This window comes from Acinonyx jubatus, chromosome E1 (assembly GCF_027475565.1).
Source record: "Acinonyx jubatus isolate Ajub_Pintada_27869175 chromosome E1, VMU_Ajub_asm_v1.0, whole genome shotgun sequence".
NCBI classification, from domain to species: Eukaryota; Metazoa; Chordata; class Mammalia; order Carnivora; family Felidae; genus Acinonyx; species Acinonyx jubatus.
In genome coordinates, this window is record NC_069397.1 from 3,491,771 (window position 1) to 3,518,658 (window position 26,888).

The 26,888-nt window shown below is 50.0% G+C and overlaps 1 protein-coding gene across 4 annotated transcripts in view; it reads left to right on the forward strand.

Annotated features, from left to right (window-relative positions):
• Positions 1–26,888, forward strand: part of NTN1 (netrin 1) — a 188,903-nt gene that overhangs the window by 14,700 nt on the left and 147,315 nt on the right. Inside the window, exons 1-2 of one of the 4 annotated variants that reach the window (XM_027047705.2) lie at positions 1,178–1,289; positions 2,029–3,110. In XM_027047705.2, the coding sequence (XP_026903506.1) occupies positions 2,093–3,110 (1,018 nt within the window). In that variant the 5' untranslated portion in view covers positions 1,178–1,289; positions 2,029–2,092. Of the gene's footprint in view, positions 1–1,177; positions 1,290–1,397; positions 1,561–2,028; positions 3,111–26,888 lie in introns of those variants that run through there. The other 3 variants (XM_053211777.1, XM_027047704.2, XM_053211778.1) reach the window with 3 other exon arrangements.

The window sequence follows — 26,888 nt, forward strand, 5'->3', positions numbered from 1 at the left end:
TTTCCCTCAAAGTGCTTTGGCTACCGCTGCGAGAGTGTCAAAGGAGGCTCTCACTATCTTCGGTCCTTTTGGTAAGGTGGCAGAGGATGAGGCAAGGAGAAGCTGGGTGGCCCCAAGGATGCCTCGTGAGACGATAATTGGGCAGGCTTATTTGACAAGGAGGAGCCCCCGGTGTCTATTCCTGGATTTGATTGATGTTTACCAGCTGGGAGACGTGGGGCAAGCTTCTTGACCTCGGTTTCCTCATCTGCGAAATGGAGTTAAGACCTACTTTGCAAAGCTGTTGTGAGGCTCCTGTGGGATAGTACAGGGTATACAGCACCCTTGAAAATACAAGCCTGTGGCGGGGGGGGGGGGGGGAACCTGGGGCGGGCTGGGCTGTCCCCAGCCTGAGGCCGGCAGACCCGTCTGGAAGGGGCCTTCCTCTCCGGCCTCCAGCCCAGCACCGCATCCCTGGCATGCGAGGAGCCGCGTTCCCGTTCCGGCAGATAGGCCAACCGCAGGGTGACAACTGTGGTGGGGGGGGGGGGGGCGGCACACGCCAGTAGCCCCTTCTCGCCTGCCCCCGGTTGGGCTTCAGGAAGAAGGGGTGAGCAGGCAGAGGTGACCTCCTCCTCCTCCTCCTCCTCCCCATTCCCGGCTGTCTGCCCACAGGGGCACGGCCCTGTGCGCGGTGCCACCGGGGGCCATCGGGCCGGCTTGGAGGAAGGCCCGACCTCGGCGCAGCAAAGAAAACAAACACAGATGTGTTTGGCTGGGACCAGGAGGGAGCACAGCGTCCCCTCCTTCCCCCGCCCTCCCGCCGGCGCGCTCCCCCGGGGCGTGGGGCCGGCGGAAACCTGCGGGGCTCCCCGGGGCGGCGCGGGGCCCGGGGTTGAGGCTGACAGTCCCCGGCCCGCCCCTCCTCCCCTCCCCGGGGTGCTCGCCGGGCCCAGCCCCCTCTCCGGGGTTTCCCCGGGCGCTCGCCGCCTCGCTTTCTCTTTGTCTCCGCGGCCCTTCCCCGGGCGCCCCGGTTCCCACCCGCTGGCGCTCGCGCTCGCCCCGCGCCCCGGGCCGCTTCCCTTTAACTTTCTTCTTTCCCGGGGTTAAAACTTTGCTCGCGAGCGGGCGGCTGCTCGCCGACGTTATTGGCCGGCGCCCCGCCCGGCGGCCCCGCCCCCCGCCCCCGCGCTCCCCTCCGCCCCCCACTCCCGGCAGCGGCGGCGGCGGCGGCGGCGGCAGCGGCGGCGGCGGCGGCGGCGGAGCCTTCGGGGGCGTGCGTGCGTGTGTGTGAGTGCGCGCCAGCGAGCGTGAGTGTGTGTGCGCCCCGGGCGCGGGCTGGGCGGCACTCGGAGCGCGGCGGGAGCGGCGGGAGCCGGGCGGCCGCGGCGTCACTCGGGCGAGCGAGGCGGCCGGGGCCGGGGCCGGGGCAGCGGCGGCCGCGCCGGGCATGGAGCTCGCAAGCCCGCGCTGAGGCGGGACGCGCCTGCTGGCCGCGAGCGAGAGGCTCTCCGCCGTGCGGCGCGCGGGCTCCGGGCCGGGGCCGGGCAAACTTTTCTTTCTCTTTTGCCCTCTCCAGAGGTAAAGTCCCGAGCGCGGACTGAGCGGCGGGGACGCGACCCGGGCCGGCCCGGAGGGACCCCGGGGGCTGCGGGCGGAAAAAGGGGGCGCGCGGGCCGTGCGGGTCCCCCGCGCTGTGCGGCGGCGCCGGGGCTCGGGGCGCCGGGCGGGCCGGCCGCCGAGGGTGCGGGCGGGCGCGGGCGTGCCCCCCTCGGGCGGCGTGGAGGCGGCGGTGGCCCGGGGAGCCGAGCGTTCAGCCCGCGGCCCCGGCTCGCCGCCCGGGCCGGGGGAGAACGGGCTCGGGGGCCGCGGGGGTGGGGTGTGGGGGGGGGGGGAAGCCTCCCGCCCCCCTCCTCCGGGGACCGCGGGCGGCGAGGCGGGCGGGCGGGCGGCCGGCGGGGATGGTGCCGGGGAAGCCGGGCTCGCCGCCCGCCGCGGGGTGGAGGGCGCGGGGCGGGCTGGCTGAGCGCAGCTCCCCTCTCTCCGCAGGCGCCTTCTGCGGCGGGCGGACCGACTCCTCGGCGCGGCGGGGCCGGGGCAGGCTGGACGCGGCATGATGCGCGCAGTGTGGGAGGCGCTGGCGGCGCTGGCGGCGGTGGCGTGCCTGGTGGGCGCGGTGCGCGGCGGGCCCGGGCTCAGCATGTTCTCCGGCCAGGCGGCGCAGCCCGACCCCTGCTCGGACGAGAACGGCCACCCGCGCCGCTGCATCCCCGACTTCGTCAACGCGGCCTTCGGCAAGGACGTGCGCGTGTCCAGCACCTGCGGCCGGCCCCCGGCGCGCTACTGCGTGGTGAGCGAGCGCGGCGAGGAGCGGCTGCGCTCCTGCCACCTTTGCAACGCGTCCGACCCCAAGAAGGCGCACCCGCCCGCCTTCCTGACCGACCTCAACAACCCGCACAACCTGACGTGCTGGCAGTCCGAGAACTACCTGCAGTTCCCGCACAACGTCACGCTCACGCTGTCGCTCGGCAAGAAGTTCGAGGTGACCTACGTGAGCCTGCAGTTCTGCTCGCCGCGGCCCGAGTCCATGGCCATCTACAAGTCCATGGACTACGGGCGCACGTGGGTGCCCTTCCAGTTCTACTCCACGCAGTGCCGCAAGATGTACAACCGGCCGCACCGCGCGCCCATCACCAAGCAGAACGAGCAGGAGGCCGTGTGCACCGACTCGCACACCGACATGCGCCCGCTCTCCGGCGGCCTCATCGCCTTCAGCACGCTGGACGGGCGGCCCTCGGCGCACGACTTCGACAACTCGCCGGTGCTCCAGGACTGGGTCACGGCCACCGACATCCGCGTGGCCTTCAGCCGCCTGCACACGTTCGGCGACGAGAACGAGGACGACTCGGAGCTGGCGCGCGACTCGTACTTCTACGCCGTGTCCGACCTGCAGGTGGGCGGCCGCTGCAAGTGCAACGGCCACGCGGCCCGCTGCGTGCGCGACCGCGACGACAGCCTGGTGTGCGACTGCAGGCACAACACGGCCGGCCCGGAATGCGACCGCTGCAAGCCGTTCCACTACGACCGGCCCTGGCAGCGCGCCACGGCCCGCGAGGCCAACGAGTGCGTGGGTGAGTGGGGCGCCGCGGGGACGCGGGCGGGCGGGCGGGCGGGCTCCCGAGGACCGCCTGCCCCGTGGACGCCGCGCGGGCCGTGGGAGGCGCGTGCCGGGAAGTCCTGGGCCCGGGAGGGCTGAGAGCGGGCTCACGGGCGCGCGTGGCGCTGGCCGGGGACTCTCGGATTTGCGCCCGGCGGGCTCTGGAAGCCAGGAAGGCTGAGAAATGCTTCGGGGGAGAGGGTTTTGCAGGAAGCTTGCCGACCGGTCCCCCTAACTCCGGGCTCAAATGCAAAGCATCCACTGTCTTTAACCTCAGTGTGGCGGGACCCTGGGATCCACCTCCGCTGTACGCCCCCCCCCTCCCCCTTTCCCAGGGCTGCAGCTGGGCACCCTGTTGGGAACCCCGGCCCTGTTCCCCGGGGGGTTCCGACTCCGCAATCACAGATCCCTTGGGAGATGGCAAAGGGATTTGCAGTTTGGGGCGAGTTATATCACTCCTGCGTCCTCCATTTGCCTTTCATAGTTTGGGGCAAAAAATATTTTTTTGCCCCTTTTGAACAGCGTATTTGTGTTAGCTGGGATTTAAAGATGAGATTTAAATTAATTACTATCCACAGGTTACAAAGGAGAGTTCAGTAATGATTTTAAAATAAATCAATCCTGGTCCAGAAAAGTGTACCAAAATATGTGTGTGTGTGTGTGTGTGTGTGTGTGTGTGTGTGTTGTTAGCGTCACAATTAGGTGAAATGAAACAGATTTGAATTAACCAAGGATCCAGCTTCTCTCTTTGTAATGGGGTTTTAAGTCCTGAAAGAAATCTGACAAGGCTTGCACTGGTGAACACTGTTGGGTCAGAAATGAGGCTAAAAAGAGAGAGGGAGAGAGAGAGAGAGAGAGAGATCCGTTCTATTTCTGAATTGTACAGCTTTGCTGCAGTAGAAAGTCAGTTTCTCCCCAGCAAAAAAAAAAAAAAAAAAAAAAAAAAAGAAAGAAAGAAAGAAAGAAAAAAAGGGTGGGGGGAGGAGGAGAGGAATGCCAGAGGACTGTAGTATGAGATGTAAATTTCCAATTTCCACATTCTTTTTTAATGAAAATTATTTCGCCCCTCAACATGCCATTGGGTGTGCATCTTTTGTGAACCTATAGTTACGCGCCCTCCCCCACCCGCACCCCCCAGCTGCCACTGTGTGAATCTTCTCCCACTGTGGCACATTGCTAAGTTTGCTCGTCCCCACAAACACACGTTTCGGAGTCTGGTTCTGATTAAGTGTCATGTTGTTGTCGCATAGTTTGTGCCTCATGACTTGTGGATGCAGATTTTTGAGCAAGCCGGCGCAAAACAGGTCTTGGAGAGCCGGGTGGGCACCGAGGCCCAGTCAGGCGCCCTGGTCTGCGAAGGGTCTCGCCTCCTGTTGCACAAGCACGGCCTCCATTTTTGCACTGCGTCCCGCTTTTGCAGACCCGATTGTTCATGCCCCTCATTTAAGGGACTTGGGACTGGTTGCCAGATTGAAGAGAGTGCTCAGGCAGGATTCCACAGCCAGCTAGTAGTTACACCCTGACTTAGTGGTCTTTGAGAATAAAATTCCTTTGATCTGCTCAGTTCCTTCAGAAATGTTGGTTTTTCCCATCCCTTCTCTTTCCCCCTCCCTCTTTTCTTTTCTTCCTTTTGTGCGTAAAAACCCTTTATTGACATTTAAAGGGCCTCCCACGGTTTTGCTATCAGTTTGAGTTCCTACGTGCAAAGGAAAGACACCTTCCAGTTGTCAGTGGGCAGGGTGGAAATTGGACAAAAGCAGCTCGCTACACCGAGGCCAGTAAACGGGGTCTTGTGCTAACATTGTACTGGCCTGAAGATTCCTCTTAGCCCGTGGTGTTCACAGTCATCACCTACCCCCAGCTCTCTGCCAGTCCCTTGGATGTGGAGACACAAACCGCATTTGTTGTTAACAATGGTCATGCTTTTGGAATAGTCTCTGTAGTTTAGGATTTTGTCTTTTGACCAGAGCCTTGACTATGTGCACAAATTGGATTGACTGCTTTTTTTTTTCTTTAAGCCAAATTGAGCAATCAACATATGAACTAATGTAATTAGTAAGTGTTTTTGTTCAAAAAGTTTAATTAGGCCTGGTAAGGACATCATCTGCATGACAAACAATCAGCTGACAATATTTTCTGGTTTTTAACTGAGGTTATTTTAATTCTCAGTAGTTAAAGTATCTTTAAATCTCGCCGATTATTCAGTCACCTCATAAAAGCAAAGCCAATTCAACGAAGTTCAAGTTATTTATAGTTTCCTTTTTGAATAGATGTTCTGATATCTTGTAGTTATAGCCCCGGGAGTGTCAGGTTGAAGTTCCCATAAAGTCTTAATTGAAATCTTGGTGATTTTTCCATCATTCCACAGAAGAGAAAGCCAGGAAAGACAATTTAGAAGTGATTTACAATTAGAGGTCGAGCTTTTTATGAAAAGGCCCTATAGTGGAGATATGTGAATGAATTAGTATTTGACAGGTGTTCTGAGACACTACAGGGCACTGTGCTAGGGGAAAAAAAAAGCATTAATAAATCCTTCAAACACTAACTTTTGTACTATCAGCGGCTCAGATTTTTTTCCCCAACCTAATCCCGTCTTGTGAATTTCACACTGTTGACATATCAAGTCAAGCTACCCCGATTATTTACAACGAAGCCAAAGTAAAGAAGGTTGTTTTTTAATTTCAAAAATCGGTATTGATAAAAAAAAAAAAAAAAGAAGCATCACTGTGTTATTCTGTCTTTGCCTTTATGAAATAATGAGGCAGTGATTTATAATAGACTAAAATGGCATCCTTCCTTAGGTTAATCCCCCTGCTCCCCGCCCCCCCAACTCTAAAACTTAAAAAAAAGACCCATGGATGTTATTATTTGACTACATGGTTCTAGATGGGGCCGCAGTAATTTCTGGTTGCTAAGAAATGCGTATGTCCTGGGGCGCCTGGGTGGCTCAGTCGGTGGAGCGTCCGACTTCGGCTCAGGTCATGATCTCGCGGTCCGTGAGTTCGAGCCCCGCATCGGGCTCTGTGCTGACTGCTCAGAGCCTGCAGCCTGTTTCAGATTCTGTGTCTCCCTCTCTCTCTGACCTGCCCCCGTTCATGCTCTGTCTCTCTCTGTCTCAAAAATAAATAAACGTTAAAAAAAAAAAAAAAGAAAGAAAAAGAAATGCGTATGTCCTATAGGTCTCCTTTGGTCAGCTTTCTTTCTGGTGTTTCAAGGTTGAGTTCTCTCCAGAATAAATGTGAACTTTGTAAAGCCCCATTTTATTTTAAATCCAATTTTGGATTTCTTCTGGAGGAAAGAAACCCCTCAAAACAATATGAAAGACAAGACCATGTATAACGTTACAGCCTCGACAGCCCTCAGTGGAATAACTAAATACTTTCTTCCGCCCATATGTATCGGCAGCATTCACATGGTCTTATACACATGTGCATTTACATTCACTGCGTAAAGAAGCATCCATGCGTGCTGGGGGTGTGCGTACGTTCAAGGGAAAATGCATGAACAGTTTTAAACCACCTGGGTTGCTAGGCCCTTTTTCCTCCTTCTTTTTTTTTTTTTTTTTTCAAAAGAGCATCTGAAGACCATATTGTGTTTCATAAATTATTGACATCAGTTTTAATCAGTGTCCCCCTGACATCGGAGCTGTGTTAGTATTTAGTGCCTGACGAAGCATGCTGTTTAATCTTACTGTGGGAATGTCACTGTGAACCCCTGCCTGGTTTGTGACAGGGTAAGCTTATGAAAACTTGTTTTGCGACTCACTCTATGGCTTTGCGTTGCCCAGCTGAAACCCAAAACCCACACAAAAGAGGTCTCTGCAAGATGAGCACCGTGCTGGGCTAGCCTCCTATGGTCATGGGTACCTGCAACATAATGCTGGTAATTGTTTAAACATGGCTTTGGCTGGCGGCGGCGGGGGGGGGGGGGGTCCCTCATGCTGTAAATGGCTCTCGCACTTTGGCCCACCATCATCCCCAGCAGGAGAGGGGTGTTATATTGGAGGTGTTGCTGTGAGAAATCCAATGCCCCACTAAAGACTCTTGCAAAATCAGAAGGCTAAAATTATGTGCCGCTTAGGCTAGAGCCTGGCACAGAGCTGTAGATCAGTGAATGTTTTTACAGTCTTCGTAATTATTATAATTACCATCATTATGGTGGTTAACGCTTGAGAGCTTATTTTTTGCCAAGCACTCGTATTAGTCATTTAATCATTGAGGCTGTGCTAATAATAAGCAGGATGATGGCACTTATTTCACAGATGAGAAAACCATGACCTAGAGACACTAAAATGGTTTACCCAAAGCCATGTGGTTAATAGATGGCGGAGCTAGAAACTTTTTGACCTGACGTTTATCGCATCAGACCCTTTGTGCTGATTCCACATAGGATGGATGGATGGATGGACGGATGCATGGACAGTTGGGTCAGTGGTTGGGTGGGGGGCTGTTATATATCCACATACAGGAGAGAAGATGGAACGACCTGTTACTTCTGGAAGTGGAGATGGTTCCGTGGCTATGTTGATTATGTCGTGCTGTATTAATTGTGCTCATATATATTGAAATGTGAAGTTGCATGTAAGAAATTGTCCTTCATTTTAGCCATAAGGACGAACGGGAGCTGGCTGTTAGGAATATAAGGGAAGAGACTTTAGATGCTTTCTGGTGGGTCTTGACATCCATAAGCATTGGTGATGGCCAAGCGTTTTCTTGATCTCCAGGGCCCGCGAGCTCTCTCGGAGATGGTGGAACAGAGCTCGTGATCAGAAAATCCTCTTTAATAAGGGCTCTTCCTTTTCCCTAGTGCTCATTATCTCCCTTGCTTCTCTGGAACATATGGAAAAAAACCAAGGAAGGGGCCAAGGAGTGTTGTTGGAGAGGGGAGTTTACTGGCGCATCGGGTGCAGCTCACGTATGTTGGTAACTCAGGGCCGACATTTATCTCGGTGGGCCCCACGGCAGCTGGAGGGAGGGTCTCCGCTGGGCTTCTCCTGAGCACCTGGTGGGCAAGGAGGCTGCTCCCTCCTCTACTGAGAGACGGGAGACAGACTTGTGTCTGGGTAAACCTTCGAGGGTGGGTCTGTGCATTTCCAGGCTTTGCCAAGAGGCCTTTTTGGCCCTGCCCAGACTCCTCTCTGACCTCCTCCTCCCGTAGAAAAATGAGATCCTCGGAAAAGTATTTGAGACTTTATGTCCAGAGTAAATATTGGAAAGGCAGTGGGTTGAAATTCAGATGTTCCCTGGAAGGAATCCCCTCATTTTCTGCTCACAGCTGGTATCGATATTTCCTTCTTGAAATGAGTTGTGCTTTTCATTAAGTAAATTTTTTGTCTTGGGATTAAACCAACATTGTATTCTTAATAGACTTTTATGTTTACACTTCAAATGTCCACTGGGTTGTTCTTCGTGTTATCTCGATGGCTTCTATAGTGTCTGCGATGCACATTGGCCTCACCAAAATAAATGGCTCTCTAGGGAACTGGATTATAAAACAGCCTTATCTGTCGATGCACCAGTAAGGAGATTTTGTGAGTCAGTAGGTTTTTTGTTTTTTTTTTCCTTCCTTTCAGAAGTGATAATCATACCTTGGGTTTCTGCAATGCCTTTCATTAGAGGGAGACTGCAGGTCTCAGAGGGCTTTTGAAACGCTCAGGATTTAAGCCTAATACTTACAGAGTGGCCCACAGTATTTTGCCTGTCGTCTGGAAAGACACAGTGCCCTTGTGGTCTCCGCAGCCTTGGAAGATGGGGCATCGATCGGTTTGGGCGGCCGAGGGGACTGGCAGAGGTTCCGGTGGTGGTCCAAGGGGACCGTCAGGTGGCACCCTGGAGGACAGACCGCAGATCCCTACTGAGTGCCAGGCATCGTACCGGATGCTTCCCGTGTGCCTTGTTTTGATGAATCGGATTACCGCATGGAATGGGGGCTTTTCAAAGACGGACGTCCCCGCCACCAAAGGGCAGTGTTTCACAGACACAACGGAGTGTGGAGCGGTCTGCGGGGCACACGGTGGCTTATTCAGTGAGGCCGTTGCATGCGCGGAGAGCAAGGGGGAGTATCGATCATGCTCGTTTCAAAGGCTGGTCACATGGGGGCGCCTGGGTGGCTCAGTCATGATCTCGTGGTTCGGGAGTTCGAGCCCCGCGTCGGGCTCTGTGCTGACAGCTTAGAGCCTGGGGTCTGCTTCGGATTCTGTGTGTGTTTCTCTCTCTGCCCCTTACCCACTCATGCTCTGTCTCCCTCTCTCTCTCTCTCTCCCTCCCTCTCTCTCTCTCTCTCTCTCAAAAATAAATTAAAAAAAACCCTTAATAATAACACTAATAATAAGGCTGATCACCTAAGAACCGCATCCTGTTGTAACCAGCTCCGAGGGGCGGTTTTTCTGAACGACACCTGAAATGTCTGAGCTGCCCTGAGACAGTCCTCCAGACACAGTCTATCTCTTCGCCTCCACGCTGTCTGTTGTCCTGAGGCTTGACCTGTGTCGCACAACATAGTGAGTTCAGTATCGCATCGTTGTATTCTTGTTGCAAAAACACATTCCTACTGGAAACTCAGAATTGGCTTTTAATTGGCCTTCGAAACGTTGTATAACGTGTGTGAATCCCCCCCCTCTCCAACTCCCCCCCTCCTCGCCTCCCCCCAGTTCTTTTGTGCGGGTTCTGCGCTCTGACAGAGACAAGAAGGGGCTGTGGTCACGGGATGGACGAAATGTGGGATGCCTCTCATCTGGGACTTTGTCTTCCGACGCTTCAGTGACTGCCCCAGAAGCGGGCTCTGCCTCTGCCCATGTTCGAGGCATTCCCTGGAGGCCCCCAGGTCTTCTGCCGTTGGGACTGGTGTATTAGCTGTCGTTAGGGTGAAATGAATTCGTGTTGCAGTGTGTTTACGCGTGTAGAGGAGATCTAGAAGACCCATATATCTGTAGGTGTGGCGGACGTCCAGGCTGATCCGGGCGGGGGGGGGTGGCTTTTCAGAGGGGGAAGTAAATTTCTTGCGTGGAAACCCTGAAAGGCAGAAAGCGACACCCTAGTGCGCTACAGCCACTGATAACCAAGGAATCTTCCCACCTCAGCCTGGAAGAAGGTGCTGGAAAGTCTGCCTCTTGTGGAGGATTTAGGACTGGCCTGGGTAACGCACGGGAGGTATCAGCCCCCTGTGCAGGTAGTCCGAGTTTCAGTGTGGAGCCCATTCGTGCCCTCTTCCGGCTGGTGCTATTGATACATTTTTAGATTTTTTCCTCCCTGGGTCCTTTTCTGCCTACAGATGAGAGAGAGTATTGGTTGTCACGAGCAGTTGTCTGTTCCACGTTCCAAAAGTTCCACGCCTGAGTTCAACAATCTGTAGGGCTGTAGGGACCTTTAAATGGGTTGGGTTTGAATAAACGAGTCTTAACTTAGGTAACCGGGAAGTGAGAATAGATCTCTCGTAGTTTCCCAGAGCACCTGTGTGTTGCCCTGCGTTCGATACTTGGCGGAGCATCTCAAGTAGGTGGACCCCCTCGGCCCGTCTGATTATCACTGGCCAGGGCTTCTGATTTAATCTGTTTCCTGCTTGGAGTGGCCAGGGTGAGGACTTAGCAAAAGCCCTCCTCCCGTTCTGACACCAGGGCAGACATTGCTAATCGATCACAGCACTCTTTTCCTTTAAGGCCAGAAATGGTCATTGGGTATTGGAGTCCTTTACGTTATAACATGCGAGGCAGCCGGTCTTACTTAGGATTAGCCTAGGGGATGAAAACTGTATGACATCTTTGGCCCCAGAAGACCTTCCCTAGCTCCCCGGGCCGGCAGACAAGGAAGTCCCTTGGGAGTGGACGTTTCTAGAGCCATCAGGGGTCAGGGGGCTCTGTTGGGTCCGGGACGTAAAGACACGTGAAGTGGGTGCCCTCCCTGCAGGTGGGATGTACTCTCATGGGGGGGGGGGAGGCTGTGCACGAGAAGGGTGAATTCTTGTACACCTGTACTTTAAACCGTGAACACGGTTCAAAGGGAGGAATTTGGCCCAACACCGCGGATCGGGGGAGGCTCTGAGGCTCTGCAGAGGAAGCAGGGTCTGGATTTGGCTCCTGTCACATGGCAGGACTGGGTCACAGTCCACTGCGACCCATTTTCCGCGTGCATTTTTGCTCTGTTGCTGTGTTTTCTGTTCTCGCCAAGAGCGTGGGAGACCAGGTTCTCTGAAAAGAGTGTCCTCCCACAGTGTCTGCCCCTCCCAGGCAGGTTCCCCTGGACCGGACGGGGACAACTCCAGAGCTATCCTGACGGGGCTCAGGACTCCGGTGCGGTGAGGCTTCCCGGGTTGGGGGGGGCCCTTCCCACCTGAGAAGCGGGGCCCTCGCCCCCCCCCCCCCCCAGACACATCTGTGTGGCATTGAGAGACTCTGCCCGGGGCCACTTCCCCCGGTGCTCTGCTTACGCTCCGGCCGGCGTAGAAAGTGCCAGACAATAACGGCTCCAACCCCAGCATGAAAAAGGAAACACATTGTGTTTACAGATACAGGATTTGGCATCAGAAACTTGAAAGTACCTTTGAGTTGGACGCCCCAGGGCAGGGCTGTTGGACACCCTGCCCCGAGTCCCGCGGCCAGCTTGCTTCCTCTGCCCAAAGTCGGCCCTCAGAGGTGGACAGGGTGCTCCCAGCCAACTCTTCCTTCCCAGACCCGGCCCTGTCTCCCTTCCTGGCTCAGACCATGCGAGAACTCGGGGAGAGAGAGTGCCCGGCCGAGAAGCGCGCAAAGCACTGCTCGCTCCAGCCCTTCTGAAGCCGTGTTCCCGGGCCGATGGGCCATCACGATAGCGAGAAATGCTAGGGAAGAATGAGACGGGGCATTTCTCTGTGTTTCTCAGCCCTGTTTACTGTTAGAACCAGGGTGGGAGGGCTGGTGGTTTTTCTTAAGTCCAGGATGCCCGCAGAAGAATATGAGCCACATGTAAGTGACAGGCACGTGCTATTTTCCTGCTCCGTAGGAATGAATGAAGATCGGAGAGCACGGCTTTCTGTCTAAGATTATATGGACTATCAGGGGGCTCCTGGGTGGCTCAGTTGGTCAAGCGTCCGACTCTTGGTTTCAGCTCAGGTCATGATCTCACGGTTCGCAGAGTTCAAGCCCCGCGTCGGGTGCTGTGCTGACAGCTCGGAGCCTGGAGCTGCTTCGGATTCTGTGTCTCCCTCTCTCTCTGCCCCTCCCCCTTAATAAATAAACATGAAAAAAATATATATGGACTGTCAAGATGTATGCGTTAGGGGTAATGGTTGAAAGAACCCACGTCCAGCCTCACACTGCTTGGGACTTTTGGGTACGTCGCTGAAGCTCTCTGTGCCTTCCGTATCCTTGGCGTCCTGGGGGCCCGTGCAAGACCCGCATGGTAGATGGGGGGCCGGGGAAAGAGAGGAGCCTCTGCATAGGAAGGAGACCCAGAGACAGAGTGCTCGTCCTAGACTTTGGGCTTTTATCACCACACACACGTCCGTCAGCCTCCCTACTGCTGCGCTCTGTTCTAAACACGGTACGGATATTACCTCATTTGCTCCCCACAGCAGACTATGACGTGGGTTATGTTATTATTACTCTTCGGGAAATTCCTCTCTCGTCTTTGCCACGCGCACATGCGAATGCGTTTCTGTCGGGCGTGTGTCCAGAGGCAGCATCCCTGGACCCTGGGGGAGGTGTCAGCTCAGCCCCAGGACATGGTGGTTATACACTGGCCCAACATTTTGCCGAAGGCGGCCGTATAGATTCACATTTGTGCATAACGTTACAGGTGAAGAAACAGAGGCACACGGCAGAAACAGAGCTTGCCCAGGGTCACGCATGGAGCAGGCGGTGGGGCTGGAATTAGGATCCAGGCGGGGTGGGCCCCAGAGTCTTGCTTTTCACCGCTGTGTCTGGCTGCCTCTCGTCTTTCACCCGCATATATCCAGATCTAAAACCGATGATACTGGGGCGGGGGGGGGGGGGGGGCGGAGCAAAGGTGCCCTTGGCTTCTCTAGACCTCAGTTTCCTCTTCTGTAAAGTGAGGGGTTGGGGCACGAAGACCGTCTTCAGTTCTGACAGTCTGTGTTCCTGCAGAATGCACCTCCTTCCTGGTCTGTATTACCCACCCCCTCTCTATTCCATCGGTGGGGGGGGGGGGGTCCCTCCAAAGACTGGTCAGGCTCTGAGAGCGAAGGACCTCACTTGGGCCCGCCCCTCAAGACCACCAGGGATTTCTCCTCCTCTGTTCCACTTGGGGAGGGGAAGACGTGGGATGTGTTCCTTCTTGGCCCTCCTGCGTGTCAGCTGGCTGGGCTCCTCTCTTCAGATCGCGCGTGTGCAGCTGGATGGATGTTGACAGAATCAACTCACCTGTGTAACTAGCTCAGCCATCAAGAAATAAAATATTTCCAGAAGGCCTCCGTATGTCCTTCAAATCACCCACCCCACCGTATGCCGCCATCTTGGCTTCTAGAACCCTTGATTTGGTTTTGACTGCTCTTGAACTCCATATAAATGAAATCATCCCATATGTTCCCTTCAGGTACCTGCCTTTTGCTCAGCGTTATTTCCTTGTAAGTAGTCTGAGACATAACGTAAGCCTGGAGTCCTTTTGTGTTTGATGGGATGAGCTCAGCTTCTTGGGGGGACAGATCATCCTGTTTGCTTCGTCTCCTGACCTTTGCTCATGCAAATGATTTCCTCGTGTGTTTTGTAATGTCTGACTGTGAGCTTATCTTTTTGGGAAATTTTGTGGAAGTCCCACCGGTCTTAGTTCTGGAGTATCCCTACTGAGTGATTTTACCAGACATCTTAGAGTTTATCATGGGCCCGGGACTGAATTTTCCATTAAGTGAGGAGTATGCATTTTCCTCCAGTCCCTTCCAGGCCTGGATCACAGGTCTTCTAATTGGTCTCCCTCTCCTGTCTACTCTGTCCTCCAGGCCCCTGAACTATTCTTACTGGTAGTTTCTGCTGCCCAACACCCAAGTGGATGGCTTCCTCAGTCCCTTGATCTGTTGTCACTTCTCAGTGAAGCCTGCCTTGACTATCCTTCTTAGTAATATTCTAAATCAGGGGAACTAGATGGCTCAGTCTGTTGGGTGTCCAACTTTGGCTCAGGTCTTCATCTTGCCTTTTGTGGGTTCGAGCCCTGCATTGGGCTCTCTGCTCTCAGCTTAGAGCAGGGAGCCTGCTTCACATTCTGTGTATCCTTTTCTCTCTGACCCTCCCCTGTTTGTGCATGCTCTCTCTCTCTCAAATAAGCAAATAAACTATAAAAAATAAATAATATCCTGAAACACTTCATCACCCATCTGTGTTTGTCTCCGCGCGCGCGTGCACGCACACATTCCTGATCATACCTTGATCGCATCATTACCTTCCTCTGTTTTCTCCTCTTCCCCCCCATAACACTTAACCTACCTGCTAACATGCTACTTAATTTACTCCTTTATTATGTTTATGAACTGTCTTTCCATTCTCCCGCTTGTTCCGTTGTAACACTTGTTAGAAAGTAAGATTATGGGGGCGCCTGGGTGGCTCAGTCGGTTAAGCGTCCAGCCCTGGCTCAGGTCGTGATCTCGTGGTTCGTGAGTTCAAACCCCGCGTAGGGCTCTGTGCTGACAGCTCAGAGCCTGGAGCCTGCTTCAGATTCTGTGTCTCCTTCTCTCTCTGCCACTTCCCCACTGGCATTCTTTCTCTCTCTCAAAAATAAATAATAAAAACATTAAAAAATTAAAAAGAAAGCAAGATTATGCAAGGGCAGGAGTCCGGTCTGAGTTGTTCACAAGAGGCCTGGCCTATAGTAGGTACTCACTAAAGTATTTGTTAGAGGAAAGAATTCAGGGTCTCATTTCTAACTCCTTCCTGGCTTTGTAAGACCCAAGGTCTCATTTCCTTTTTGTGTGTGGGTCCTAAAACCCAAGTCCAAAGCCACGAAGGCCTGTTTCCAGGTCAAATAACCAGGCTTTCTTTCCTTTGATCTCTTCTCCCTCTCTTCCAGCTCCACTCACACACATCCCTTGGTCACCACGGTCTCAATGTTTCTCCTAATATTTTGGCTTTCAGATTTTTATTTCCTCCAGCACCTGGGGATTTCCTTTTATTTCTTGTGAGATCTGCTGTGGATTAAATATTTTTCAAAAGTACATTTCATCTAGTATTTCTAGATGTTAGCAGCGGTAGGGGTTCTGCATGAGCTCAGTCCCCCTTGTTGCCAGAACTCGAAGTCATATATTTTAATCTTTCATCCATCTGGAATTAATTGTGACGTATGGTGTGAGGTAAGGATCTCTATTTTTTTTTCCATCAAATATGTAGCCAGTTATTCAGTGACAATTGTTGGAAAAAAATCATTCTTTCTTAGTGATTTGAGATGCCATATTTATTAAGTGCTTAAGTATTCTATACACTTGGATCGGTTTTCTGGATTTTCCATTTTGTTTCACTGATCTGTTTTCCTGCCACTTCCTATCTGTTTGGATAGTGCATTTTGGTGCCTGGTGGCTTCAGTATTTACTGACTTACTCTTTTCACATTGGTTCTTTTTCATTTATTCTCATGGCTGTTCTTACGTATGTATGCACACGTGGGCTTTAGTTGAGTTTGTCAAACTTTGGTACGCATGCCATTGATAATTTGATGACTCTGTTCTTAAACTGAATTTGGTGACAACGGATAGCTTTACACTTTTTAAATTGTAACTGTATCAACTCGACTGTTGTGCTTAATAGATTAGATTATCGAAATGTCTCTATTAGGGTTGTAAGGATAAGAAATGAGTACGATATAAATCCGGTCAAAATCACAAATTTTGTGTTTCCCTTTGTTTCTTCTAGATAAGTTTTTAAAAAGTTTTATTGAGGGGCACCTGGGTGGCTCAGTCGACTGAACATATGACTTTGGCTCAGGTCATGATCTCGCGGTCTGTGGGTTCGAGCCCCGTGTTGGGCTCTGTGCTGCCGGCCTCTCAGAGCCTGGAGCCTGCTTCGGATTCTGTGTTTCCCTCTGTCTCTGCCCCTCCCCTGCTCACTCTCTGTCTCTCTGTCTCTGTCTCTGTTTCTGTCTCTCTCTCTCTCCCCCAAAAATAAACATTAAAAAAATGTTTTTTTAAATACAAAAAGTTTTATTGAGTTATAATTGAAATCAATAAACTGCACATATTTGAAGAGTGTACTTTGGTTAAGTTTGACATGTGTGTGTACCTATGAAAGCATCACCACGATCAAGGTATAGGACATATCCATCAGCCTCAAATGTTTCCTAATGCTACTTGGTAATTCCTCCCACACTTCCTGCCCCTTTCCACCAGAGCACTTTCTGTCATTTTATATTAGTTTGCCTTTCTAGAGTTTTATATAAATGGAGTCATATGGTATGTCTTCTTCCTTATCTGGTTTCTTTTAGTCTGCATGATTATTTGGAGCTTCATTCATGATGCTATGAGCATCGAGGTTCACTGCTTTTTGTCCCTGGTAGTATTCTGTTGTGTGGACACACCCCAACTTGGCCATGCACCTGTGGATGGACATTGGCGTCATGTCCTATTTCTGGCTATTACAGATAAAGCAGGTATGAACATTCCGGGGCATGTTTTTGCAGGCAGAGACACTTTCGTCTCTCTTGGGAGTGGAGTGACTGTAAAATATGGTAGGGGTATATTTAAGTTTCTAAGTAGCTGCCAAACTGGTTTCCAGAATGGTTGTACTGCCACTTTCCATTTATACCAGCAGTGTATGAGCGTTCCAGTTTCTCCAATTTCGTTCCTCACCAGCGTTTGATATCGTCAGTCTTTTCAGCATACACGGTGATATGGTCAGACTTTTAGGCATTCTAAGAGGTATATGGTAGATACGTTTACAATTTTAAACCTTAGCCTCACATTTAAAACATTTCTTTTTAATTTTAAAGAGAGAGATAGAGAAAGAGAGAGAGGGGGAGAGAGAATCCCAAGCAGGTTCTACCCTCAGTACAGAGCTTGATGTGGGGCTCGATCCCACAACCCTGGGAACATGACCTGAGTAGAAATCAAGAGTTGGATGGTCAACCGACTGATCCATGAAGTCACCCCTAGCCTCACACTTCTTAAAAGAAAGTTGATTTCCATGTGTTTATAATTCTGATTACTATTAGGACAAAGATTTTTTCCTTCTCCTTTTATTTCCTAACTGGATATTGCTGACATATAGAAAGGTTGATGATTTTTATATAAGTATTTTGCAACCTGTAGGTCTTTAAATTCATAGTGTTTCAGTTAATTCTCTGTTCTTGGATTTTTTTCATATTCAACTATAATCCTCAAATCATGACTGTTTTAGTTTTTTTTTCCCCTAATACTTGTACTTTTATTTTTCTTGTCTTATGGCATTGGATAGAATTCAAAATAATGGTTTATAGGAATGCTGGCATATACCCGTGTGTTGATTCTGACCCAAGTAAGAATGTTTCTAGAGTTTTATCACTGGGTATGTTTTTGTTACTAGTTTTAATATAGATTTTTTTTATCGTGCTTAAAGAAATTATTTCTGTTCCTGATTTACTGGGAAGTTTGCTCCTTTTTGTTGTTGTTGTTTTAAATTAAGAATATGTGGAATATTGGGGCATCTGGGTGGCTCAGTCAGTTGAGTGTTAGACTTCAACTCAGGTCATGATCTTGTGGTTTGTGGGTTTGGCCCCCTCATTGGGCTCTCTGCTATCAACTCGGAGTCTGCTTTGGATCCTCGGTCCCCTTCTTTCTCCACCCCCACCCCCCCAATGGTTCTCTCTGTCTTTCAAAATAAATTAATTAATTAAATAAGAAGAATATGTGGAATATTAATCCTTTGGATATTAATCAAAATGATCATATACTTTTGCTTTGACTATTAATGTAATGAATTTCATTACTTGCATTCCTACATTTTTTAAAATAGTTTCATTGAGATTTAATTCATATACCATACAATTCACCCATTTAAAGTATACAATTCAATGTTTTTGAGCATGTTTATGGAGTGGTGCAACCATCATTAAAGGTAATTCCAGAACATTCTTTCTCTCAACAAGAGAATCTTGTACCCACTGACCATCATTCTCCATTCCCTCCTAAGCCACTTAACCCACAACCACCCCAACCCTAGGCAGCCAGTAATCCACTTTCAATCCCTATGGATTTGCCTGTTCTGGACATTTCACACAGAGAGAATCATACCATATGTGGCCCTTCTGACTGACTACTTTCAGTTAGCGTAATGTTTTCCTGCTTCTTCCATGTTGTAGCGTGTCAGTACGTCATCCCTTTGTATGGCTGAAGAGCACTCCATTGTATACATATGCCACATTTTATTGACGTGTTTATTGGTTGGCGAACATTTGGGTTGTTTCCACTTTTTGGTTGTTAGGAATGATGCCGCTGTGAGAACTGATGTTCAGGTGGATATGTGTATGTGGATATGTGTTCCTGTTTCTCATGGCTTATACCTAAGAGGGACTTGGCTGGGTCACATGGTAACTCTTTGTTTAACTTTTTGGAGCACTGCCAGACCATTTTCCAAAGCAGCTGCGCCATTTTACATTCCCACACGCAACAGATGAGGGTTTCGTTTTCTCCACGTTCTTCTTCTTTTGCTTTTTAAAACATTTTATTTGAGATTGAGAGAGAGAAATGGGGGGGGGGGGCGAGAATCTTAGGCAGGCTCCATGCTCGGCATGGAGACTGATGTGGGGTTCGATCCCATGACCCAGGGACCGTGACCTGAGCTTAATCAAGAGTCTGATGCTCAACTGACTGAGCCACCCAGACACCCCTTCACCATGTTCTTCTTGTGAATACTTATTCTCTGATTATAAACATTCCGGTGGGTAGGAAGTGGGATCTCATTGTGGCTTCATGATTTTCTAAATTTGAACTGTTCTAGCATTTTGGAAGACGTTTATTTGGTGACAGGTTGTTCTTTGATAATATTTTATTTTTGGTTTTTTTAGATCTCTTCAAGAGTGAGATTTGCCTGAACTTTTTTTCTCTTTATATTGCCTTTTGTATCAGGGCGATTCTAACTTTACATTCTGAAGTGAGAAGTTTCCAGACTTTTCTGTGCTCTGGAATAATTTAAGTAGCATGAGAAATAGCTGTCCCTTGACGATTTGCCCGAATTAGCCCATCTGGGCCCTGTGCCATTGTGGAAGTACTTATTCGATAACCATTTCAATCTCTTCCGTGCTTATATGTTTATTCAGGAATTTTTCATCTGCTTTTTGAGTCAAATCTGGTAATTTGTTTTCCAAGAAAATTATCACTTACCCAGATTAAAAAAAAAGTTTTTTTTTTTTTAATGTTTATTTTTGAGAGAGACAGAGCACGAGTGGGGGAGGAGCAGAGACAGAGGAAGACACAGAATCGGAAGCGGGCTCCAGGCTCTGAGCTGTCAGCACAAGGCCCGACGCAGGGCTCGAACTCACAGACTATGACATTCTGACATCATGACCTGAGCCGAAGTTGGACGCCCAACTGACTGAGCCACCCAGGCGCCCCTCACTTACCCAGATTTTTACCATAGTTGTAAATATAGCAATCACTAAAACTATTTTTGAAAATTCCCATATGTATCTATATCACCTTTCTGATTTCTGATACTGCATATTTATTCTCACTCTCTTCTTGCCTAGGTTTATTGTTTTCTTGATATTTTTGAGACCGACGGTGGTAACACCTAATAATGTCTATTAAACGCACTCTGTGTGCCAGGCCCCGTGCTGAGTACTGTGTGCGCACTCGGTTTTAAAATCTTGGGGTCCCTGGGCAGCTCAGTCGGTTGAGCATCTGACTCTTGGTTTCCTTTCAGCTCAGGTCGTGATGTCACAGTTCATGAATTTGAGTCCCGCGTCAGGCTCTGTGCTGACAGCTTGGAGCCTCCTTGGGATTCTGTCTCTGTCCTCTCTCTGCCACTCCCCTGTGCGCGCTCTCTCTCTGTCTCCCCAAATACATAGACTTAAAAAAATAAATAAACCTTAAAAAAAAAAAGACCTTGAACTTGCCTGATGTCACACGGTGACAAAGCCCAGGGTGTTAGGCCAACAGGACCCACCTGCTCTCAGAAGCAGGGCTCTTAACTTACTGCTTGGTGCTGTCCCTTGGTTTTGAATGTTGTATATTGTTTCCAATTTTCTTTTTTTTAATGTTTATTTATTTTGAGAGAGAGAGAGTGAGGGAGGGGCAGAGAGAGTGGGAGAGAGAGAAACAGAGAGAGAGAGGGGGGTGAAGAGAGAGAATCCCAAGCAGGTTCCGAGATGTCAGTGCAGAGACCGATGCAGGGCTCGAACCCACAAACCATGAGATCATGACCTGAGCTGAAACCAAGAGTCAGACGCTTAACCCACTGAGCCGCCCAGGTGCCCTTATTTCCAGTTTTCTAATTTCCGTTTCATTTCTATTCATTTCTTGTTTTTGCGGCCCTCGAGATATTTTTCGTTAAATGCTCAGTTCAGCTAATATCGCAGTTTTCTGATTCCCGCTTGACAGCGAAACCATCCGAGGCCGTGACTTTTGTCTCCAGAGCGGTTCTCAGTACCCGCCCTTCGTTTCCATTCAGTCTGATCCTGCCACTGTCACTGCTTTGACAATGACAATGTGTCATTGTGATTTTCACCTTCTTTCTGCTCCTGGAGTTATTTATGAATTGGATTTTCATTTCCAGGCAAGTGGGTCCTTAAAATATAGGATTTGTTATTAATGGCCAACTTTATGGCAGCCTGTATAGTTATTAATAATCTCATGTGTCTGTGTGTGTGTGTGTGTGTGTGTGTGTGTGTGTGTAAGATCAGTTCTGTTGATATTCCATAGGAACTGAAGGAGAGCTCTGTGTTAGGGCAGACTTCAACATATTAGTTAAACTGATCTCTACTGATTTTTCTTTTTCTCCAGATACTCTGTATGTTTGTTTTTATGTTCGCCTACGGGGAGCAAAAACACAATCTTAGTGGGAGATGCTAACATTATCCATCGCTCTCAGTATTTAACCAATTAGGAGGCAGAGTCGTCCAACCTTTTAAAAAACTGGGGACGTGCAAAGGTGTATATGGCACATGAACTCCAAGTAAAAGCGGGGGTGTCACTGGGTAGTATCTGAAAGGTCAAGTTCCGAGCAGAATGCTGTGCCCAGGGCAAAGCTGGTTCTTGTATACTGATAGCAGGAAAAACGCACGCACCGTACCGTGAACTTCAGTGGGTGTCACTTGGGCCTTGGGCTCCTCCTTAGCGGAAACAGGGAGTTGGCAGATGGTTCCTCAGTCTCTTCCAGTGCTCCCGTTCCATGATGGTGGTTTTGGGGTTCCCCACTAAGTGGTGCCAGGGAGGGAATGAACCTAGAATGAGGAGAAGAAGCAGCACAAAAAACAGGCTGATTCCTGGTCTGACAGGTGGGCTGAGTTTATTACTTGGGCTCATTCCTGTCCTTGCATGAGCATCATTGCCTTTCGTCCGGGCAAAGGAGGTTTGTTGAAACACAAGTCTGTCTACACGGACAAGATGGTGAGGCCACAAGAACTCACTGACATGGGGCGTCGCCTCCCGTAATGACGTATGACCCCGAAGGCTTAGTTTGGTTCTGGAATATGCCCCCTGCCCCACCCCCAGGAGCCCTGAGCTCCCCGAAACAGTGTTCCATGGGCGGCTTCCTGCGGGAACGGGCAGGAGAGCCAGCACATGCCTGCTTCTGTTTCTCCTCCTTTTCCTGCCGAGGGGTGATTGATTCATGGGAGGAAGAGGGGGATGCTGAAGACAGGCATGTATTTCATAGACTACACCAGAACCATAAGCGAGGCTTAAAATTAACGAGCTAAGTATCCAATTTAAGAAACTGAAGGAAAAAATTACCAGAATAAGCCAGGAAAAAAGGGGTGGGTGGGTGGGGGGGAGAGATCAAAATAAGATTGGGAGTCAATGAACTAGACCCCAACAGAGATGATCAGCCAGAGCCAAAAGTTGGTTATTTGGAAAGATGAATAAACAAATATCTGGAAAGACTGGTCAAGAGAAAAAGAGAAGGCACAAAGAAAAACATGAGGAATGAAAAAAAAGACATAACTAGAGATCTGGCAGAGACAAAGAAAAGGTAATACCATGAGTAATTTTATGCTAATAGATTTGAAAGTGTAACCTCCTAGTTTCTCAATCAAACCCTGGAGTGTTTCCCAGACAGCTGCCCATAGATGATGTACGTAAAATCTAATGTGGAACCCGTGAGAACACAGACAAATTGAACCTCATCAGAATTTAAAACTTGTGCTTCCAAGGACACTACTGAGAAAATGAAAAGACAACCCTTAGAATGGGAGGAAATATTTGCAAATTAAATATCTGATAAGGACCCAGAAGATTTAAAGAATATCATCTATAAAAAAAAAATCTTACAATTCCACGATATGAAGGCAAACAAACTGAAAAGGAGACATATGCGTGGCCGGTAAAGCATGTGAAAAGAGCTCCCCTCATTAACCAGAGTAAATGTGAACGTCACACTGAGATGCCACTTAACACCCACCGGGATGGCTCGTAATCAAAAAGACGATAGCAGGTGTTGAAAAGAATCTGGAGAAATTGGAACCCTCGTGCATACACTGCTGGTGGGAATGAAAAGCGAGGTAGTTGCTTTAGGAAAGAGTTTCTCGAAGGGTTAAACACAGAGTTACCAGGTGACCCACAGTCCTGTTCCCAGGTATACACTCGAGAGAAACAGAAGTACATATGCATGCAAAAACCTGTGCACAGATGCTCATAGGGACATTATTCATAACAGCCGGAAAGTGGAAACAGCCCAAATATCCACCAACAGACGAATGGATGAATAAAGTGTGGTATATCCATTCAGTGGACTAGTACTCAGCCATGTAAAGGAACGGAGTACCGAGCCATGCTTAAACGTGGACGGATCTTAAACATTTCACGATAATTGAAAGCCAGTCATGTAAGACCATGTACTATATGATTCTGCTTATATGGAATGTCCGGAATGGGCAAATTCATACAGGATGTAGATTAGTGGTTGCCGGAGACTGAAGGGAGGGGTGAATGACGATTTGGGGTTTCTTGTTGGGGATGAAATAATGGTGGTGATGTGCATGGTTTTAGCACAACTGCATGATTGTGCTAAAGACTGTGGAATTGTACACTTTTCAAGGGTAAATTGCATGGTATGCAAATTACATCAATAAAAAAAACTTTTGGGGGGAGCAGGAAAAACTTATTGAAATGTGTATTTCTGAGCCTTTCCCTGGTTTCACGAAGTCACTTCTATGGCGGTACAGCCTAGAAATCTGCAGATTGGCTAACACTTTCTTTTTTTTTTTTTTTAATTTTTTTTTTCAACGTTTATTTATTTTTGGGACAGAAAGAGACAGAGCATGAACGGGGGAGGGGCAGAGAGAGAGGGAGACACAGAATCGGAAACAGGCTCCAGGCTCTGAGCCATCAGCCCAGAGCCTGACGCGGGGCTTGAACTCACGGACCGCGAGATCATGACCTGGCTGAAGTCGGACGCTTAACCGACTGCGCCACCCAGGCGCCCCGATTGGCTAACACTTTCAATGAAACCAGCGTGCAGAGAGGTTTAAGAATCTCCGTCCACTATGGGGCGCCTGCGTGGCTCAGGCAGTTGGGCGCCTGACTCTTGATTTCAGCCCAGGTCGTGATTCCAGAGTCATGGGATCGAGCCCCCACCTGCTTAAGGTTCTCTCTCCCTCTGCCCCTCTCCGCGGTTTGTGCACGCTCTCTAAACTAAGTTTAAAAAAAGAAGAGAAATCCAATTAATCAATGTCAAAAGTGATGGGTATAGAAAATCACTATTTGGGGAAAAAAAAATCCCAGTGATAGTTGTTGCAGAGAATCACAATGTGTGCTAAAGTTAGCAAGTGAAGGTACGACGGACAGAAAGTTTCCACGGCATCAGGGTATCTTGCCCCAATTTGCAATGGAAGAGGAGTCACTCTACAGTGAAGATACCAGGCGGACGTCACCTTAACCACGTGATCAGAACTAACATAACTAGCAACAGGACATATTGCCGTTGTGTGCCACCTGATAGGTGCTGGAGATGTGACATCCCTTCTGTGGGATCTTGCTGAAAATACATAGCCTGCACTTAATCGTGACAAAACGTCAGCTAAAACCAAACGAGAGACATTCTACCACGTAACTGGCCCGTACTCTTCCGGAGAAGCAACGGAAGGCAAGGAAAGTCTGGGGCGACTGGCCCAGACGGGAGAGGAAAGCAGAAACAAGATACGTAAATACAACATCAACCCCTGGGTTGGATCCGCCCTGGACCAGGAAAGGACATTGGTGGGACACTTGTCACAGCTTATGAGTGTTATAGATTAGATTTCAGTTTCCTGGGTTGTGGTCATTGTGGGATGGGTATGTTGAGACATTAACAGTGGGGGAAAGCTGGGTAAAGGGTACCCAGGAATTCTTTGCAGCCTTTTGCACCTTTTTTGTGAGTCAGAAATTCAAATTGAAAAATGACAAAGAAATCACTCTCCTAGAGCGTCACGATTCCCAACCTGAAAACCACTGGGGTAGCAGGAAGAGCCCCGGCTTCGGGATCAGACGGCCCTCAGCCGGACCCCCAGCCAGACCTCGGGCTTCCCAGCCTCAGTTCCTCATCTGGGAAATGGGTTTAATCACGTCGGTGTTCTAGGATGGTTGGAGGGTTGAATGAAGTGATGCACGTAAAATGCCAAGTGCGACACCCTCACGAAGCAGGGGCTCTGGCAAACGCCAGTCTCCCCTCCACCTCTCACCTCGGAGGGAGGGGATCGGTCCTCTGGGCTGGGCTCTTTGGGCCTGGCAGCCGAGGAAAGGGGCATCATGGGAGAGGGAAGGGGAGAAGCCGCCGGCCTGGGAGCTTTCTCACAAGAGCTTTCTCTTGTTGGCAGGCTGCTTCAAGTCATACCAACTTCAAACAAAAAGGGTTTTCAGACACAAAGGAAGGCTCAACCTGGCCAGTGCCAGGCCTGGCTTGGCATTTGAATGCAGAAATCCAAGTCCTCAGAGCTTGCAGACAGACCAGACCATCCTGGCTCCCATTTGCAGAAATGCCAAGGATCCGGGGGCACAGCTCCTCTCCTGGGCTCGTTCTGACTGTTGACTCTGCGGACAAATTAATTAGACTTAAATAAGAGCCAGTTCCCCCACGGTGCGTATTCTGCTGACAGCTGAGACGGGGCGACGGGCCCGAAGGTGGCCCTTCCGTCCACCTGCCTCCCCTTCTGACTCCTCCCCCAACTTTGCGGCGTGTGGATACATGTGCCCGGCTGGTGTTCTTAATGGATTATCTTGAAGTCAAACAAAGCAGGTAGTGTACAAAGCAGGCCAGGTACCTTAGGTAGTTTTTCAGGGTGTGTTTTCACATAGCCTCCTCCGTGTTCTGTCACTTGGGTCTCCCACGTGAGCAGAGGGTTGCAGGAGAATGAGCCAAAGTTAAAAAGGCACAGTCATAGGACGTCGGAATGCCCGAGTGCGTTTCAAGCCTGCTTTCCCTGTGATATGGCGGCCTCACCTGTCAGCGCCCACCCTAGAGAAACACACAGGTGCACAGAAAGATACCCTGGGAGTGTCCCGGATTTCTGTGGATCGAGATCTGTCTACCTGTCTGTCTTCTCTTCCTTTTATCTCTCTATAACTATACATTTTTTTTAAACATTTATTTATTTTTGAGAGAGAGAGACAGAGCATGAGTGGGGGAGGGGCAGAGAGAGAGGGAGACACAGAATCCGAAGCAGGCTCCAGGCTCTGAGCCATCAGCACAGAGCCCGATGCAGGGCTTGAACTCACAAACCGCGAGATCTTGACCTGAGCTGAAATTAGATGCTTAACCAACTGAGCTACCCAGTCACCCAGAAATCAGTGGGTTTTTAAAATTTTTTTAATGTTTACTTATTTTTGAGAGAGAGAGAGAGACAGAGCGTGAGCAGGGGAGGAACAGAGAGAGAGGGAGACACAGAATCGGAAGCAGGCTCCAGGCTCTGAGCCATCAGCACAGAGCCCGATGCAGGGCTCGAACTCACAAACCGCGAGATCTTGACCTGAGCCGAAGTCAGACGCTCAACCGACGGAGCCACCCAGGTGCCCCAGTCTCTGTGTAGCTATAACCTGCGTCTGTAATACCCACATACCTGTCTCCACGTGCACACGCGGAAAGAAACACAGCCTGAATGTGCGTGGCAAGAAATGGCTACCTAAACTGTTAACGTACAATCTAACGCTGCAGGTGAAAACCGTAAACTTAACGTGTGTGCCCCTGGGCAGGATGCCGTGATGGGTAGTATGAAACCACTGATGCATCGAAACGAAATCCCATGCCTCGTCTACCACTGACGCGCAGTACTCCCCTGAGGGGTCTCCCCTCATCCCCGCACCCCTGCTTTTCAGCTCTGGCGCACAGTAGGCGCTTTTCAGAATAGCATCTGTTTTCGGGAACTTGGTGACCTCACTGGCCTCGCTGATAACGCGTGGGTTATTAATTCACTTCATTAAATTAACGAAGAGCCAGGGGGTTGGTCTGTCTGAGCCCTGAGCTGGGCCCTGTATGTAATTGACAAAATCGGCCTGTGGGCCAAATTCTGCCTGTTGCCTGGTTTGTAAGTAAACTCACATTGGCACGCAGCCACACCCACTTGTTTATGGATTGTGTGTGGCTGCTTTCCGTATAATGGCAGGGCCCTGTGGTTGCGACAGACACTGTGTGGCCTGCACAGCCTCAGATAGTGACTATCCGGCCTTTTCCAGAAAAAGGTTGT